Genomic DNA, 17,459 nt, shown 5'->3' on the forward strand with positions numbered 1-17,459 from the left:
ATATTTTGTAAGCTATAAAGCCTATAAAAATAGTAGATATTGAGTCATTTTTACATGGAATTTGTTTTCTTGAACTAAAAAAAGTAAAGTATTATCATATTTTTCCCTTTTTCTCCAATAGGCTAGCCTTTGGCATTTGCTTATAACTAAAGATACTCTGTAAATGAAAAATTTTAGAATAGTAAAGAGCAAATATTAAATTTTTCTTAGCAACAACTGTTATACTACTGATAAACTGGTATTACTGTATTAGGCTAATTTTTCATCTGATTTTAAGGGTGTGTTTGTGACATTCATAGCTCATAATTTAGATACATTTATACATTTACGAGATTTGTATGAGCATTTGTTTGGACACATGAAAAACTAGGTGTGATAACCCACAGATGAGAACTCAGACTGAGTGTCGTGAGAAGCCCGACACTAACACCAGTTCACTGTGACTGGGCGTGCTCTTGCTTGCTCTCCCTCTCTCCCCGCCCTCTTCCTGCTTCTCCCCCTCTCCTCTCCTCTCCTCTCCACCTTTCTTCCTTCTTTCTCTTGTCTCTTTTTTCCTTCTCTGTCTAGCCTGTTTTTCTTATTTTTTGTAGCCCTTTCTGTCTTTAAATTGCTTTAGTTTTGGATTTCTCTTTTGGCCACGTGTAGAACAAGATGTATTAATTTAGGGTAAGATTATATTATTATTTACTTTTCCATTAAAACAATATGGCAAGCTTAAATGATGTCTGTAATGCAGCAGAAATGTCCTAGAGTATTATGTTCCTTTTGGGACTTCCTTTTTTCTAGTGATGACGTGAACTTCTTTGTATCTCCCTCACCTAATTCTGTATATGGATAATATTATAGGTTAATTCATGACATTTTTGAAAAGTCCCTGTGAATAAATCTGCATTATACCTGCAGGCACTACAGGTACCTGTAATCACTTTTAAAAGTTCTTAACAGTTGTTGGAAAGACTTAAAGAAATCATATCTGTGATTTCTGTTGTCTGAGTTATGAGGGTAGAATTTAACTACCGTCTGTCTTCTCTATGATGATTTGGACTTCATTAATATTCTGTTGCATTTCATGAGAAATTGCAATATTTTTGAAATCATTTATATATCCTACATATTGAGGCTACCAGACCCATTTATAGTGTATGGACACAGCATAGTCTTAGAGATGTGAAGTAAATGTAATTCTGTGAAAAACAGATTAGACAGAACTGTGAACCCCAGAGAGAGAAGCTTATAAATATGTGATACCTTCGTTTTTATTGAAATAAATCCACAGGTAGAACTTTATAACTGTAGTTTGGTCATTATTTATCATATTTCTACATACTGCTTTAATTTTAAATATTAGTAATTTTTAGGGGGGAGTCCTATTTCCAGAGGGCCATAACAGTCCCACTTTTATCATTAGTCATCATGCCGAAGTAAAAAAGCAGTGTGCAAGGTAGAAAATACAGCAAGCAAACCAGCTAGGGATTGGAGGGCAGAGCAGGAAGTAGTTTTTATCTTGGCATTGAGAAGTTTCTTTCTGTTTGGATTGGTGTTTGGTAGTTTACTAGATACTATTTCCAAATTAATGCACAGAGATGTTTTCTTTCCACTTAAGAATTTTCTCAGTATAGAATAATTAAAAAAGAAGAGGAGCTTTAGAAAGCTAGTTTATGTATAGTTTTTACATGGATTTACATGTAAGTCCATTAAACTTACAAACACTTAAGGTTTTTTTTAAAGCTGTACCATTTAAATTCAAATCAGAAACTCTTGTTTTTGAGCTATATTTGTTAATGTCAGTTTTCCTAAATACTTGCATTTGGCTTTTGTAAACAACTCAAATTTCTTTTTCTTTCTTTCTTAAGAAAACCTAGCATATGCAGTTCCCAGTATCTTTAAGGATATGAGAAATGTTACCGTGGACCAATGTTTTTGAATTTGATGGTGCTGCTGGTAGACCTTTTCTGAGGGACGAGGATCTATAATTTCGTCATGTGTCATCAAGATCAAACCATTAATAGATATTTGGTGCACACCCCAAAATTATTCTTTTCTTAATTTTTATTCTATAGCTATTTCATTAGCGCTTACTCTGGGTATTCTCTGTTTTTTTTTAAGAGGTATATTTATCTAGCAGTAACAAGTCCATATTTTCTGTCTAAATTATTCATGATCTTACGAACTTCTATAGAGTCATTTTTGTAAGCTTTTATTTATCCAGAATACAGTTCTCAGGATTTTCCTACCTTTAAATTAAATATGCCTAGTGATTTTAATTGCTTGATGTCCTTTTTTAGCTCCCTTGTATATTTCTTAAGATCTAGTAGGTATGTGAAATCTTCTAGTTATAGATAAATGCAAATTGCATGTGAGAGTAAAGTTTCCCTACTGAACATGAATTACTTTAAAAAAGAAAATATATTTCTGATATTTTACAAAGAACTTGAGTTTTCATATCCCCAAATCTAAAGTTAATAAACTGTAAATTCCTAACTGATAGTAAAACTAGATTAGATAAAAGCTGAACCATTTGATATTTCTGTTATAAATATCTTAATGTTTTCTCTAACATGTATTAATAAACTGAAAAAATAATTTGTATCACTTAGAAATTTAGCTGGTGAAAATTATCATAATAGATGAATTCAGATACTTCACCTATTTTGTTTCTTGTCACCTATATGATTTTGTTTTAATAATGTTTACAGAAGACTGTAATATCTTTAAAATTTAAGCCTTCTCATCATCTATCAAGAATTTTGTCATAGAAAAATAAGTTGTGGTTTTTATTCCCTGAAACTACTGACAGTCTAAAGAATGTTAAGCTTAATTTGGAAAGATAATGGATAGCAAATGTCATCTTTTCTTATCATCATAACCATTAATGTATATGGCCAGTTCATCAGAGATAAGGGGTAGATATTTTTGTCAGCTCTTTTTTAAAATCCATATTTTTATGTGAAATTCTACCTGATGTCCCCCCACCTTCTCTAAGACATCATGATTTAGAAAACAGGGACAAATAAAAATTTTAGAGGCTGCTAAACACATGAAATGAACGTGAAGATTAACTTTGTAAAGCTCTGCTGTGTACCGTGGGTCACAGGTTGTGTGTGTGTATGCACGTGTGTTTAGCTGGGATACTGGATAGATGCAGTGCCAGTTGCAGAACACTGCTAACCCACAGAAAACGTCAGTCATATGTACATATACATATATACACACTGTATGAGAGCACTTGGTGGCTATGTATTTCATGTTTTCAGAAATAATAAATTTTAACCAATTTTTCTAAAAATTGAAGTTACGTATTTTTAGTGTTGCTTTTTGAGCTCATGGATTTTGAATGAAAACTAAAAAACAGAAGCTATATCTTCAAAGCAAAATTCATATATTTGTCTGTTAGGAAATATGTATGGGAAACTTGAATCTGGGTGACTCATTGATTATTTTGATAATAGTGTGTTTTTTAAATGTATCTATACATTCAAAATAGCACCTGAAAACAACAGTAGAAATGTTACCCTTACCTACCCATGACATATTTAAATTCAAAGCACTATTTTGAACTATAAAAATTCAGATAATGGTGTTTTTGCATAATGCATTGGGAAGTGTTCCATTCTTTAATATTTTATGTAATATTTCTTTAAAAATGGCCAATATTAGATCTTTTATATTCAGCTTTTCAAATAATTAGTATTTTGAGAATGAAGAGCTATATAAGTGAAATCCACTTATGTAAAAATTCTCTTTTAAAAAGCAAAAGAATACGTGATTACTGGTAGAATGATTACGGTTTACTTTTGAGTTTTAGTTGCACTTAGAAAATATCTGCCCATTATCATCAGTGTATTTTATTATTTTTTTTGCAAGTAATTTACTTTCCAAAAAGTGTGGTTAAATTGTTTTTCTGGCATAATTGTTTGGATTGTGAACTGTACACGATTTATTTTAATACTATAAAAACAGTATAAGTTATTGCATCTTCTGTATTATGATTTCATGTGAATAATATACCATTTCTTTCTGTTTTCCATTGAACTATTCAGTGGTCGGTGAAGATGGTAAGCCTTATGTGCTGATCTATATACTGTGCCAACATTAAATAATCACAAAACATTGTTTTGTTTAATTCAAAACAAGTGGTAAGGTACATCCCCACATGTTCACCTTGTGTGTGTCTTTTTATAATTTAATCCGTAGTCCAACATATGCCAGTACCTCTTGATGTCATAAATTTTTAAAATGTGGTTATCTGTAATTAGCTCATTAAATTCTTAAATGTTATTAGGCGGAATCTTTGTCATGTTACAGAGAATAAAATTGTAGTAAAACACTTTAAAAGTTACATGGTAGAACAAAAGTTCATGTTTTTACAAAAGGAAAATTGAAGAAAAACGATTTTTCTTAACATTCTTTGAAAAGATTGTGTAAATTTGACTCGTAGTTTATCACAAGAATCATTAGATTTTCCAAAAAGTAAGAAGAATTTGCTACTGATTTCATTAGAGAGTTGGTGCTTTCTTCTGTACTACTGAATGGGAATAAAAGCACAAATACCTAAATACCGTGTGTGTGCGCGTGCGTGTGCGAGTATGTGTGTGATATTCCTTTATATTTCAAGCAAATTACTAGAACTACATTGTAAAGACCTAACCCCCAATTTATTGGGTGCTTGCATGGTTTCTCATTTTTGGAAGATAAACCAGTCTTCTTCAGGACTCTTGCAGTTTGGCCTTTTTATGAACTCCCACTTAGTGGGAGAGTTTGTTACGTGCTTCAGAGTCTTCTTACATCCATAGGAAATAGTGAGTTTAGTTCTTATATTCTGTAAAGGCCACTTGTGAAAAATTTTGTTATAAATTAAATGTTACGTTTGATCATGGCTTATCTTGAGTTTTATCTTTTTTAAACATAAGGGAAGCATTCTTAAAGATGGTGAAATAAAGCTGTTTAGCGTATATCGTAGGCATAAGTGATTCAAGGAGCGAGGATGCTTTTGTTTTAGGAGTTCATTTCAGCAACACTTGAAAAATTGAACTTGCATGTTCTTAACATTTCCCTTTTAAAAAGAATGAAGATTGATAGTTGTCCTCAATTTTGAGTATTTAAAATCTTGTAAAAATATGGGGCTTGTATTAAATGGAATAATCAGTAGTTGTCAGTATTAGTTCGATTGTGTAATTTGTAGTAAGATAGCTAAGGTCACAGTGACATGATTAACATTTAAGAGGAGAAAGACATTTGAATCAGAAGTTTACATCTAAATACAAGGACTTGTTCTTAAATGATACAGTTTCTTGAATATCAAAACACTAGAAGTTTTCAAACTTCAACCATCCTTCCTAACGAAGGATTGTATCTTTCTTTGGATTACATCTTTATTTCAGGAACAACTGAAGTGTGTTATTTGGTTGTACAAAAGGATAATTGAAAATTCCTTATTGGAATGTAAGTTCCACTTACATTTCACTCAGTGGATAGTTTTCTACGTTTTGTTTTTTAATGATCAGGTATGTTTTGCTTTTAACAAATGGCTTAATAAATATAATCATTCAAAGACTGTGTAATATCAAAATATATTTCATTAATTAGATTGTCTTCATGAGGTAAGTTGCTTACTTAATCATAAAAACGTGTCATATTTTTAGTCTAAACATTTGTTATATCCTGACTGTCATGGTAATAGGTTTGATTTGGGAATGTGGTGTAATATGTTATATATAAAACAATAATTTGTATAGGTGAGAAATGTTACGTGTTTCCATTTTGTTGTTGTTGCTGTAAGAAGGTTCATTTGTATTTATTTTAACTTTACCAAGACCTGAAAATAATATGATACTGGTAGTTACCAGTTATATGTATCTGGTGATATATTTTTACCTATCCTGTTTCATAATTGTATAAACTGACTGGAATCTGAGTTCTTTCTTCAATTTGATTGTTTTAATTAATTAGACATATACATGTCTATGTAGATTTTTTTTTTCTTAAAAGGGGTTGTTTGGGGCTAATTTGAAGTTAAAGTTGATACATATTCTTATTTTATAGTGGGTATACTTCAGAAATAAAATCTCATGAAAATGTCTTTTATAATGATTTAGATTCTCTTTTCAGGGCCCAGCACTAGAAGATTTCAGTCATCTGCCACCAGAACAGAGACGTAAAAAACTACAGCAGCGCATCGATGAGCTTAACAGAGAACTACAGAAAGAATCGGACCAAAAGTATTTTCTCATTAAATCCTCTCCACCATTGCTATTCCTTTCAGAGTCTGCTTTGAATGATGTGTTTAAATGCGATGTATAAAACACTTAAAAATTATACATCCTCATTGAAATATCTTTTGAGGAAAAAATACACTCCTAAACTTTAGAAAATTGTGTTTGCTTTGACACACTTTTAAAATGAAATGTTAGAGAATTTCTTAGGTTGCCAATTACTTATGGGATGCTATATACATATTTATGCCTTCCATAAATTTGCAAAATAGTTTGATTTATCAAGAGTAGTTTCACCAACACTAACCACCTTATACTTTGATAAATTTTTACTTTCTTTGGTATATAAGTTGGGCTCAATAGAAACCTGAGGCTGTAATTATTTTGTTTATAGCAGAAATGTTGGGAAACAGTGTTTGAATACCTAGAGCCTCGGATTCATTCTCTCATAGCTTTAATTTTTTTCCAATTTTATAAAAAGTTTCCACTGGTTCAGTTTTGCTTTAATGAAGATAGAGATCCAGATGTGATGAATAAAGGGTTATTACAGTGCGTTGGTGACTTACTGTTTGCTTTTACACTGAAGATAAAATTAGAGCTTAAACTCTAGCATGAATGGTTGGGTTTTGATGTTAAGAATTGTACATCAGGTGTGATGGTATTGAGTGCAGCTGATTCTCATTATTTGCAGTAATTATGTTCCATAAAGTCACTTTGAACACTTAATTCTGGCAAATACTGAAATGGGGAAAACAGGTTTTGGCTCTGGTTAGCCTCTGGATGCATTTTCATCAACTGATCTATACGTAACCTTGTTTTAAATGTGTTTCTATTTAAAGACACGTGACTTAATATATGTTGTTGATTCATTTGAACTCAGGTTCAATAGCACTATAATTTATGCCTGAACAAAGATTACCTAACACATATATTTTCTCCAGAAGGCACCTCTTGAACTTAAGAACTCTAGACAGCACTTTAGTACTGTGCTTAGGGACTATTTTAAACAGAAAAATCACCAAGAAAGCACAGAAATACAAAAAACGGGATATTGAACGTAGACCATAAACAGGGCACTTGTGCAGAGTGTCTAGAACTTAGGAAAGAAAGAGGACTGGAGATTCATATTTGAGGATCATCTAAAGATAGATTGATATTGAAACATAACAATTATATCTCAGTAAACTGGAAAAAAACAAATGAAACAATGAAAAATCATCCTTAGGAAGGAAGACTATAGGATAAGATGAGAAGAAGCCTCTGTCATTTTATGTAACACGCTTAAATGATAAACAGAAGAAGAGAAGGAGCCAGCAAGGGAGATAAGGAGACAGTAGAGTTTAGGGGAAGGGAAAAGAAAATGTAAACACTAGGCGATCAAGAAAGAAAAGAATATTAAGTGTTAGTGATGCCAGAGACAAGGAGAGCTTATTGAGGCATAGCCTAGAGTGATATGATTAGAGAAGTGAAGAGGGAATGAGTTTAGAGGGAGAAGAGCAAGTTAAAGGCGGCATGGACGAGTGGGCAGACGATGGTGCTGTGAACTGACAGAAGGAACACCGTTGTCTGGTTTGAAATATGATGAGTTTGATTTGGGACATGATGAGTTTAAGAAAATTAAGGAATATTCTCCTGCAGTCCTTGATTAAGTTGTGTGTGTGTGTATAATCTCATTTAGGAAGCAAGAAGTGAAAAATGAAATCTTTTTTTAAATTCTAATTGTTTTTTTAAAAGACTGTCTCCATAAAATATTAACTATATACACATTATCTGCTTTGTGCAGATTACCTTCAACTACGTAGTGTTTGAATGTGAAAAGATAAGACTCTTGTAAGATTAGGCTGCATGTGTGTCCCATAATCAAATGAAACTCACTTAACATATGAAGTGATCATTTAATTTTGTGGCTTCCTTCTCATTTTCAGAGATGCACTCAACAAAATGAAAGATGTATATGAGAAAAATCCACAAATGGGGGATCCAGGAAGCTTGCAGCCCAAGTTAGCAGAGACCATGAATAACATTGACCGCCTGAGAATGGAAATCCACAAGAATGAGGTAGGGTTGTTATGTAGCAGTTGTCTGAGATACATTCATTTTTATAAACATCATCATGATAGATTGGTTGATAGATTGGTTTCTACTAGAATTATCTTCAAATATTTATTTAATTTTAGAGTTTATAATCTAAAAGTAAGGTATCATTATGGTATATAATCTTTAGAATTAGTTCCTCATTGAAATCTTTTCCTTATTTAAAACTTTATGTAAAACTAAACATACTATTTTTTTAATCAGCTGTAAAGTTGATCATTGATCAAATTGGAATAAAGTTTTTCTTCTCTTAAGTATTACATAATCACAGAAACTAAAAGCACACGTTAAACGTAAACTATCTTAAAAGATTTTAAAAATATTTTTTGAGCTCGGTTTTACTTATTTTTTCCCTAAGGCTTGGCTCTCTGAAGTCGAAGGCAAAACAGGTGGGAGAGGAGACAGAAGACATAGCAGTGACATAAATCATCTTGTAACACAGGGACGAGAAAGGTTATTTTTTGCATTTTATTTGTATTTCTTCTTTTCCCCTAGACTTTTATCACTCTTTTTTCTTAAATTAGGAAAAAAGAATTATATGAAATTTAACAGGTTTGCTTTTTAATAACTCAATATTTGAACCTTAATAATTTTTGTTTCTTTATAGTAGATATTGCTGCTCAGTTCTAGTTTGTCATGCATCCAAAAACAGAGGTAGGAACTTGGAAAATTCTTGGAGCAACAGTCTGGAGACAGAGGCTCCTCAGGCGTGGGAAGATTTCCTTAAGGTTTAGATGGAGTTGGGTAGTTAATGCCATAGAAGAATTTAACTGTCAAATTGCTCAAAGTTTTGTGAAGGGAAAAAAAGTGCATATTGTTAGATTGGTCTGGAACTTCCAAAAGGCATTTTGCTAAGTTCCCATGTTTTCATACCATTTGTGACATTTTCTCCCTCTTCTTAGTATGTTTTTCCCCTTCATAATAAAATCCAACAAATTACTATTTACCTTACAGAAGATTTTGAGAGATCTAATATCATATCTTGGTTTACTACCCAGTTACATTGTAATCTGAACAGATTCATTTTTAATGCTCTCTGAGTCTCAGTTTCCTAAAGTATAAAATAGGTTAAAATGCCCGTCATACAGGCTTATTAGTAATAAATGAAATAACGTACAGAAAGCACCTAGTAGTAAAATATCTGGTAATGTCATGTGCTTGGCAGGCGTTGGTTCCTCCTCCTCTTCCTCTCCGTTACTACTTTTTGAAAGAATACATATCCTTAGTATATCAAGAGATACTCACATACCCTGGTTTTTGTTATTAGGTAAAACCTAGATAAAATAATCTAATCTCTCTGGTGTGTTATTAGGAAGGTGGCTTCCAGGCGGACTGCAAGTGCTGCTAAATCTCACCGTGTAGGTTTTCCCGTCACTAAAATCTTACTCAGTTATTTGATTCTTTAGCAAAATTATTAACATTTCCCTCTTTTTTGAATTACACATTTTTTAAGAAGAAAATGTCTTTGATTTACCTGCTCTTTTGGATTTTCTTAGTTACTGACTTCCCTGTTAACATGATGAACTGGGAAATAATTTTACTAGGAGTCTTTTGCTTTTCAGTGACAGAATGAATGCTCTACCCATATTGGCTTAAACTAAAAAGGGATTTTATTGGCTGATCAGGGAGAGCTTGATCTAGGAACTCAGATGATGCCCTCAGGACTCAGTCTCTCTCTGCCTCACAGTTCTACCTTCCACTGTGTTGGCTTCATTTTAAGGCTCTATGTGGTGATCGTCCCAAAGCTCTAGGCTCCTATTTCTCCAGGTTCAAATCCAGTGGAAAAGGAAGGGAGCTTCTCTTTCAGCCATCCCAAGTGAAAGACTTGGCATCTCTCATATCTTACTGGATTGTAGGCATACTAGTGAGCTGTTCACTTTGCTAGGATGGGCCCTCTGGAGCCAAGAGAGAGCAACTCCACCTGAGCCCGTGAATTGAACATGGACTTGGTGGGTCCCCTAAGAAATTTTAGGGTTCTCTTGGAAAAGATGGGATGATGAATCTGGGATGATAAAAGACAAGTGTCTATGACATTTTTTCATTTTACCTCTGGACCCAGTGATGGACATACATACTGAATAGATGTTATATACCTAAAACATTGTAATCTTTTAATTTTTTAATTTCAGGAAATTCAATAAAGAAGCATTTTGTATTAGAAGCAACACACACACACACACACACACACACACACATACACACATATTTAAACATCTAAGAAAATAAAGACTTAATTTAGAACTGTGTCATTGATACCTGATTCTCTGAATTGATCCTGAGGAGATCAACTTGTGGATAATATAAAAAATTTTCATGTTTGTGATACTTGACCAGAGATAATTTTGTTTTACAGTCCTGAGGGAAGTTACACTGATGATGCAAACCAAGAAGTCCGTGGGCCACCCCAGCAGCATGGTCACCATAGTGAGTTTGATGATGAATTTGAAGACGATGATCCCTTGCCTGCTATTGGACACTGCAAAGCTATCTACCCTTTCGATGGTATGATTTTCTTATTACACCATATTTGATAAAATTGGTTCCTTAAAATCTCCACACACTGAGTCATGCACTTTAGTGTTCTTAGCTAAATAAAAAATATAATTGCCAGAAAATTATAATCCCAGTTCATTAGTGTGAGTTTGTTTTAACTGTATAACATATATAGAGATTTTTCTTACATATGTGGCACTGAAAGAAAATTACCTGTGTTATCAACATCCTGATAAAGATAATTATTTAATTATGAACTTTGGCTGATAACAGAATTTCCCACAAGAGTCTTACGGATGTACTCATCAGAGTTGAAGCCTCTTGGGCATGTAGCTCAACCCAGAAAGTGGAAGGCTGGTAGATAGCAGTCGCTTCATACTCTTGCTTGTAGCTTGTTAACACTGAGTGACAGGCGCGAGGCAGATGGCACAGCTGAGTGCCACCACCACATCCTGACTGTGGAGGCCGTTTTTCCGGGTGAGGGAAGAAGAGAACGTGGTAGCTTCTGACTCTGCCGTCCCTTCCCCTGGGATAGCTGGAGAGGAGGAAGGCGTTGTGGCCCTCCGCTGCAGGCTTTTAGTTACCCTTCCCTCGCTTAGACTTTGAAAAATCCCTTCTTTCATTTTACAGAGGAGCAGAGTAACATCTTCACAAAGAAGTTGTTCTAAAATGGTGTACGATGTAAGGTCTTTCCCCATTAGTCCATTGTGTTGTTCTTTTAAATTGAGTAGTTTTTAGTTATTCCTCATTCAGAGAAAATAATATTAAATAAGGTCTTGCTATAATGTAATGTAGAGTGAGGAAGGAATTTAGTATACGTTAAATGAAGATTCATTTGTGATAATTGTCACTGCTAATTGTTGGGGATGGGGAAGAGAGCCCTGAGGCTGACGGCGTTTTGAAGGAAGCTTGTGCTTTGTGGTGAGAAGCTCTCTGCTTCTACCATTAGCAGAGTTGAATCTTATTTTTCTCTCTGCTCTCTCTTCAGATTATTTTCTTTCCTTCTTCCTTCCAACCCTCTCGATGTCTTGTTACTATTTTCCTGATCTAAACCTCATAAATTTTCTGTATAGCAGTGCCTCTCAAATTTGGGGAAGGAGTTGGTGGAGTGAGGTAGGAGAGTGCCCTGTCAAATCATACCGCGTTGCTGTGGCTCAGACACTTCATCTGCCACGTGGCGCTGCCAGTCATGCTGCCACGAGGCGGTACTGTGCAGCTTCAGCGTGCGAAGGTGTTTGGCAGACTGCAGAGCGCCATAGACTTCTGTTCAGCTGAGGAGAGTCGGTGGGCTCATGGTTCTACATACACTGAAGTCTAGTAGGGTTTCGTGTTGTTTGTGTTGCATTTGTAACTTCTATTCGAAATTATTGCTATGCTTAAATTATGCTTGTGCTGTGAAAACTCTCATTCAGGACATAATGAAGGTACTCTGGCAATGAAGGAAGGTGAAGTTCTATACATCATTGAGGAGGACAAAGGTGATGGATGGACAAGAGCTCGGAGACAGAACGGTGAAGAAGGCTACGTTCCCACATCGTACATAGATGTAACTCTAGAGAAAAACAGTAAAGGTGCAGTAACTTACATCTAAACTAACCAGGCAGCTTTGTAACATGTGTGACATAGGAATGATAACATAAAATGAAAACATGTTCAACGGGTGGGAAAACAGACGTTTTAAGGCATCCAAGATTTACTGTTCACTACGTGAGCTGAGTGTAGGCTCAGTCTTAGAGGTGTGAGTATTACCACAAGAAACTGTTCGCGTGACGCTTTACCATTTGCGTGATGTTGGTGTGAAGCTTAATTGATGCCTTTTGCTTTATGTCCTGCTTAAGTCTGTGTGGAGGATTTGTGTTTTTCTGCCTTATAAATCATAGAATTTGATCTATTGGGCAGGAATCCGTAGATAGAAAGCTCCCCAACCCCCTGCACGTTGCTTCAGGAAATAACAGTGACTGTAGTGAATTCAAATAAGTACAACTGCTCTGAAATGCTGTGCAAGCTGATACCCAAAAGAGTGGTTTGCTCTAGGAGTTTGAATTTTTAGCTACAGTTTCTAGGAAGAAAGTGAAAATAGTTGGCTATCTGAGTAAAATAATGATTTTCATTTTTCTCCCTATTATTAACTTTGGTTTCCTAAAGGAAGAAAACAGGCGTGTAGCACACAGCCTGTTTTAGTAGTAGGGTAATCTGGAGACCTGCAGAATAAACCACTTAAGCAAATAAGATGACTTTCTTTTGAGACCCTAAGATGTTTTCAGGTTTTCTAGTAATTTTCAGTAATGTACAGCCTTACTTCCAAATTTATGCTTGTACTTTTCATCTTGAAACGTCTTGGGAAGTATCACTTGAGTAACATTAGCATTTAGCAATTATACATAGGAAAATAGATTCGTCAAAAACTGAGATAGAGGAAACCTTGCCTGGAGGGGAAGGACTGGCAAATTTTACTTTGAAAGAAAAACAGCTTTTTTTGACTTACTGGGTTTTAGGAATATATCTGTACTATCATGGAGGGTATTTCCTCATTTTAGCCAAATCATCAATTATTAGGATATTTTTTCCAATTAATTTAAATAGGCATTTGTTGGAAACACTGTACAGTCAAGACTTGCACAGTGCTAGTTGTGTGGGGAGATAAAGTGAGGAAGCAGTTAAGAGATGAGACTGGTCCTTAATTTTGTTCATATTCCAAAAATTTCTGGTGTTTTTAATAGCTGACTATAAAATGATTTTTAGAGACATTTGAGACGGACACTTTAAACTGAACACCCACTTTGGTCTTACCAAAGGTCTTCAGTAATTGTTCTTTTCTTTTTCCTCCTGGACTGCAGGTTCCTGAAGAGGGTTTCTGAGGAAATGGGCAAGATGTTGAAGGAGGTTACATGCAGCTGCTTTTGGGGGGAGGGTATTAGAGTTGTCAGGCTCAAAGAGAGAGTGAGAGAAGCAAGTTGCATGAGTGCATGCAGACATGATTATTTTTTACTAACTTCATTAGCATTTCCGTACATTGTTTTAAAAAATCATTGTAATACCAACCCTTAAATTCGTTGTTCACAGTTATTCATATAAAGGGAAACAAGCCAACAGTGGCCAGCCTTTTTTCCATTTATTTTACTGATATCCAAATCAGAAAGAATGCAGAGCTGTCATTAAATTTGTCTTACATTTGGCTGTCCCAGCAGGACTGCCTCTCTCCCAGCTCTGCTTTAATTGGCTTTTAGACCCATTGTCTGTTAGAATCCTTGCCATTTGTCAGTGTCTGCCTGCGCCACCTCTGTGCTTGCTTAACATCCTGTTGCATGTCTAGAGTGACCGGGTGTAGATTTTTCAGGCATGTCTTTATAATCCCTTGTTCTTGTCAAAGCCTTCGTTTTGTTTTACGTTTGTAGTGCAAATCACTTTGTCAGACATCTCCAGCACTAATGTTTCATCCTAGTACTTGTGTGTGCTGCTGTAACTTCCCCCTGCAAAACACTCCAGTTTTGGCATTATGAAGAAGTAGTTTGTGAACCCGAAGAATTTATGACCAGAAAAAGGAAACATCTCTGCTCTAGCCTATGGCCCTGTTGAAAGAACCCTGAAACGTGATACATCTTCAGCACCTCAGTCTGGGAAGAATCTCTGGTCAGCACTGAAATCCTGGCGTAACAAACACAGAAGACGCTCACCACCTCAAGACAAAGGACTGTTGTCAGAAGTCAGCTGCTTCCATTCAAACGCTGCCTTAAACTAGAGTGCCTGAATCTGCTGATTGCCAACACTACCGCTGCAGCGTCCCACAAAGGGCTTCGTGTCAGCTCAGTGTGACCTCCTTTAACTTGGTGGAGCTGCCGCAGCTGCCAGCACAACCTTGGTAGGCGGCTTTGAGAGCTCTGCCATGTTCGATGGTGCGTCTTCAGATTTATGCCTCAAACTACAGACACATCCGAGTCCATTTTACTTTACTTAGTGTTCTTATGAGAAGTTCTGTGGACCTTTCTCCATTGTCTTTTAGTTTGAGTTACCATGTTCTCAATTATTATGTGACTGCTTCCAAGTGATGGTTTTGTTTGATCCGGATAAAATTTAGTGAACCTTTGTAATGATCTGTGTGCACTTTTACTTGTAAAATGGGAATTTCTGTATGTTTATACTTGTAAATATAATTGTCATCAGCGCCCCTAATGCTCATGTTGTCCCGCCTCGCATTTGTGATCCTGTTAATGACTTGGATCGTGACTAATTTCTTAGTGGTGGTTAATAGGGAGGGGGTAGGGGTGGGGCGGGGATGTTTGTAACATGGAAGCTTCATTAATTTGGTTCTTTACTGTTTTGAGGGAAGAAAGAGAATGTGAAATGGTCTGTGTATTATTGGATTTTAAGCAATATTTTAGAAGCTGTGTGACTGCTTTAATAATTTTTCCCAGTGTTATTTGAATCGTACTACCGGTTATACTAAAGCTGAATGACAGTTGTGTGAAAGTTAACGCCTTCGTAAGACCAAGTACCCCCGTTACACAGCTGACATATAGTGTATTACCTTTAAGGCTAGTAAACTATGAAGTTTAGATTTTGAATCTCGTTACAGGGTTATTTATATAATGTGACATTATTCAATACTGACAGATTACATAAGGTAGTTTTAAAATCCAGTGCTATTTTTGTTTTAAAGGTTAGCAACGAAGAGGAAATGTGATCTGGCTGTGTTTGTCTTCTGTACAAAGCCTGAAGTGCTTGTGTTTTTTTGGCCAACAGCCACAGAGGGCAAAGTTTAAGGCTTTCTTATAAGGACTAACTGTTCTTTTCAAGCTACTGTTTGTTTTTCTAAAAGCAGGATTTGTTTTCGTGGGAGGCAAGTTCCTTCACGTGGAATGGTGCAGCCTGTATGTGGGTTACTACAATAGGAAAGACATTTGTACTTGCACAATCTAAATCATTCTTAAAGTTTGAACATGTGAATTGTCCAAAAGAAATCTTTAATTTTTCAGTGATTTTTACTCTTTTTGTGCACATGTTGATTTCTTAATGGTAAATGCTTTGTTTAAGATAGTGTTCTCTGTTGAGAATATTTTCATGGAATAAAACAATCTTTTCATGGTCAGTTAAGCTGTATAGTGTTATCTCTTACTGCTTTGTGAACTAAAAGAGATGTAATGATTTTGTTCTTGAATGTGCTCAATTCCAGGTAATACAAAGCAGAGGACCAAGTTCCGTAAGTGGAGGCATCTATGTTGGGCAACCTTCTTTGCAAAGCAGTTTTGAAAATTTTATTCTGTTTTTAGTTCCTTTCAAGCTTTCCTAAAGGGAAAAAATTTAGCTGTTTCTTTAAATTTAAGTTGAGATAATAATTTGGATTTTTTTGTCTTTGTTATACAGTAGTTGTGTTACAGGGACTTTCCTTTTATACCAGCTTGTTCTCTGCATCCGTAAGAACTGTCCCTGCACTGCTGGGCTTGCTCTTGCTGCAGGCTGGTCAGCGTTTCCTGTGCTTCTGCTTGAGGTCCTGGTCAGTCAGGGAGAGTGCTCGTGTCTTCCTGGTATTTCAAAACATGGAAATAGAATGTTTGCCGCAATTAGCGTCACATCTGTGATTTTAGGAAGTCTTAATTTCAGAATATTCACCTTGTTAAAAGGGCAGATATGAAACTCTGACTGGTAACTTCTAGAAACCCTAAAAGGAAGTGAAACTCAGGGCTGATCCTCAACAATGAGGGGTTGCAGTTGATGAGATGAAAGTTTAGAAATCTGTGCCAAGCTTGAAAGCAGGGGCACATACAAAGCAAAATAGCAACAAAACAGTGTCAACCAAAAACTCAACAGTGAAAAGGCCTTACTAGCTGAACTGTCAGGGAAGTCAGATCCGACTTGGTTGGTGGGGAGCAGTAGCTCCCTTGTGACAGCATTAACAAAAGGAGAAAGGATCCTCAGACTTGCTGGGAAGGGTAGGTTTTCTTTGTGCAGAAAGTATTATTTAGGCGAAAAAATACTAAAAAAAACACCAAACCTACTTCAGGGAGCTCAATAGCTGGGATCAGGTATATTCCTGACCATAGTCATTGCCTATAACCTAAGAAACAGTAGAAGGTATAAGAGATGCCAAAAGATTGTGGGATGGGAAAATACAAATTTTGAAGAGTAAATTCTAGGAACTTTGACAGCTTTTAAAAGTACTAGATAATTTTGTCAGCATTTAGGAGAAAATGTAATGGGCAACTGACCCAGGTCCAAAGAATAATTCAAATTAGTGTCATTCCTTCCTTTAGATACAGATGGGGAACTTTGCAGACATAATTGTGCTGGTTTCAGCTCAATTTCAGTAATTGATAAAATTTCTTGCTCATTTTTGTGTGAGATAGCATTGTGATAGCGTTGTTGTAGAGAATGTGAGCTTGGAACGAGCTGATTTGGTAACCCAGAATGTCAACCTCGAGGAGAATTTCTCATGGAAAACATATGTATGTCATGAACCGTAATAAAATGAATGTAAATCTGTCACTCTCTTTAAGAAATAGAAAATTGCCATGTCCATCAAAGATAATCATTATCCTGAGTTTTATGTTTATTATTTTGTTTTTCTTCATTTTCTCACGTGGGTATTTTTTTCTAGATCTTAGTAGCTTTCTGTGTTTTTGAGCTCTGTAAAGATGGTGTCATTCTCCGCTCCGAGAAGGGCTG

The 17,459-nt window shown here is 35.4% G+C and overlaps 1 protein-coding gene across 6 annotated transcripts in view; it reads left to right on the forward strand.

Moving 5' to 3' along the window:
* The window catches only part of FNBP1L (formin binding protein 1 like), a 108,822-nt gene that overhangs the window by 81,500 nt on the left and 9,863 nt on the right, over positions 1-17,459 (forward strand). For 2 of the 6 annotated variants that reach the window (XM_074369982.1, XM_074369978.1), the window contains 5 exons: positions 6,109-6,218; positions 8,138-8,270; positions 8,665-8,759; positions 10,660-10,808; positions 12,212-15,885. In XM_074369982.1, the coding sequence (XP_074226083.1) occupies positions 6,109-6,218; positions 8,138-8,270; positions 8,665-8,759; positions 10,660-10,808; positions 12,212-12,390 (666 nt within the window). In that variant the 3' untranslated portion in view covers positions 12,391-15,885. Of the gene's footprint in view, positions 1-4,040; positions 4,056-6,108; positions 6,219-8,137; positions 8,271-8,664; positions 8,760-10,659; positions 10,809-12,211; positions 15,886-17,459 lie in introns of those variants that run through there. The other 4 variants (XM_074369981.1, XM_074369980.1, XM_074369983.1 and 1 more) reach the window with 3 other exon arrangements.

This window comes from Camelus bactrianus, chromosome 9, assembly GCF_048773025.1.
Source record: "Camelus bactrianus isolate YW-2024 breed Bactrian camel chromosome 9, ASM4877302v1, whole genome shotgun sequence".
Lineage (NCBI taxonomy): Eukaryota > Metazoa > Chordata > Mammalia > Artiodactyla > Camelidae > Camelus > Camelus bactrianus.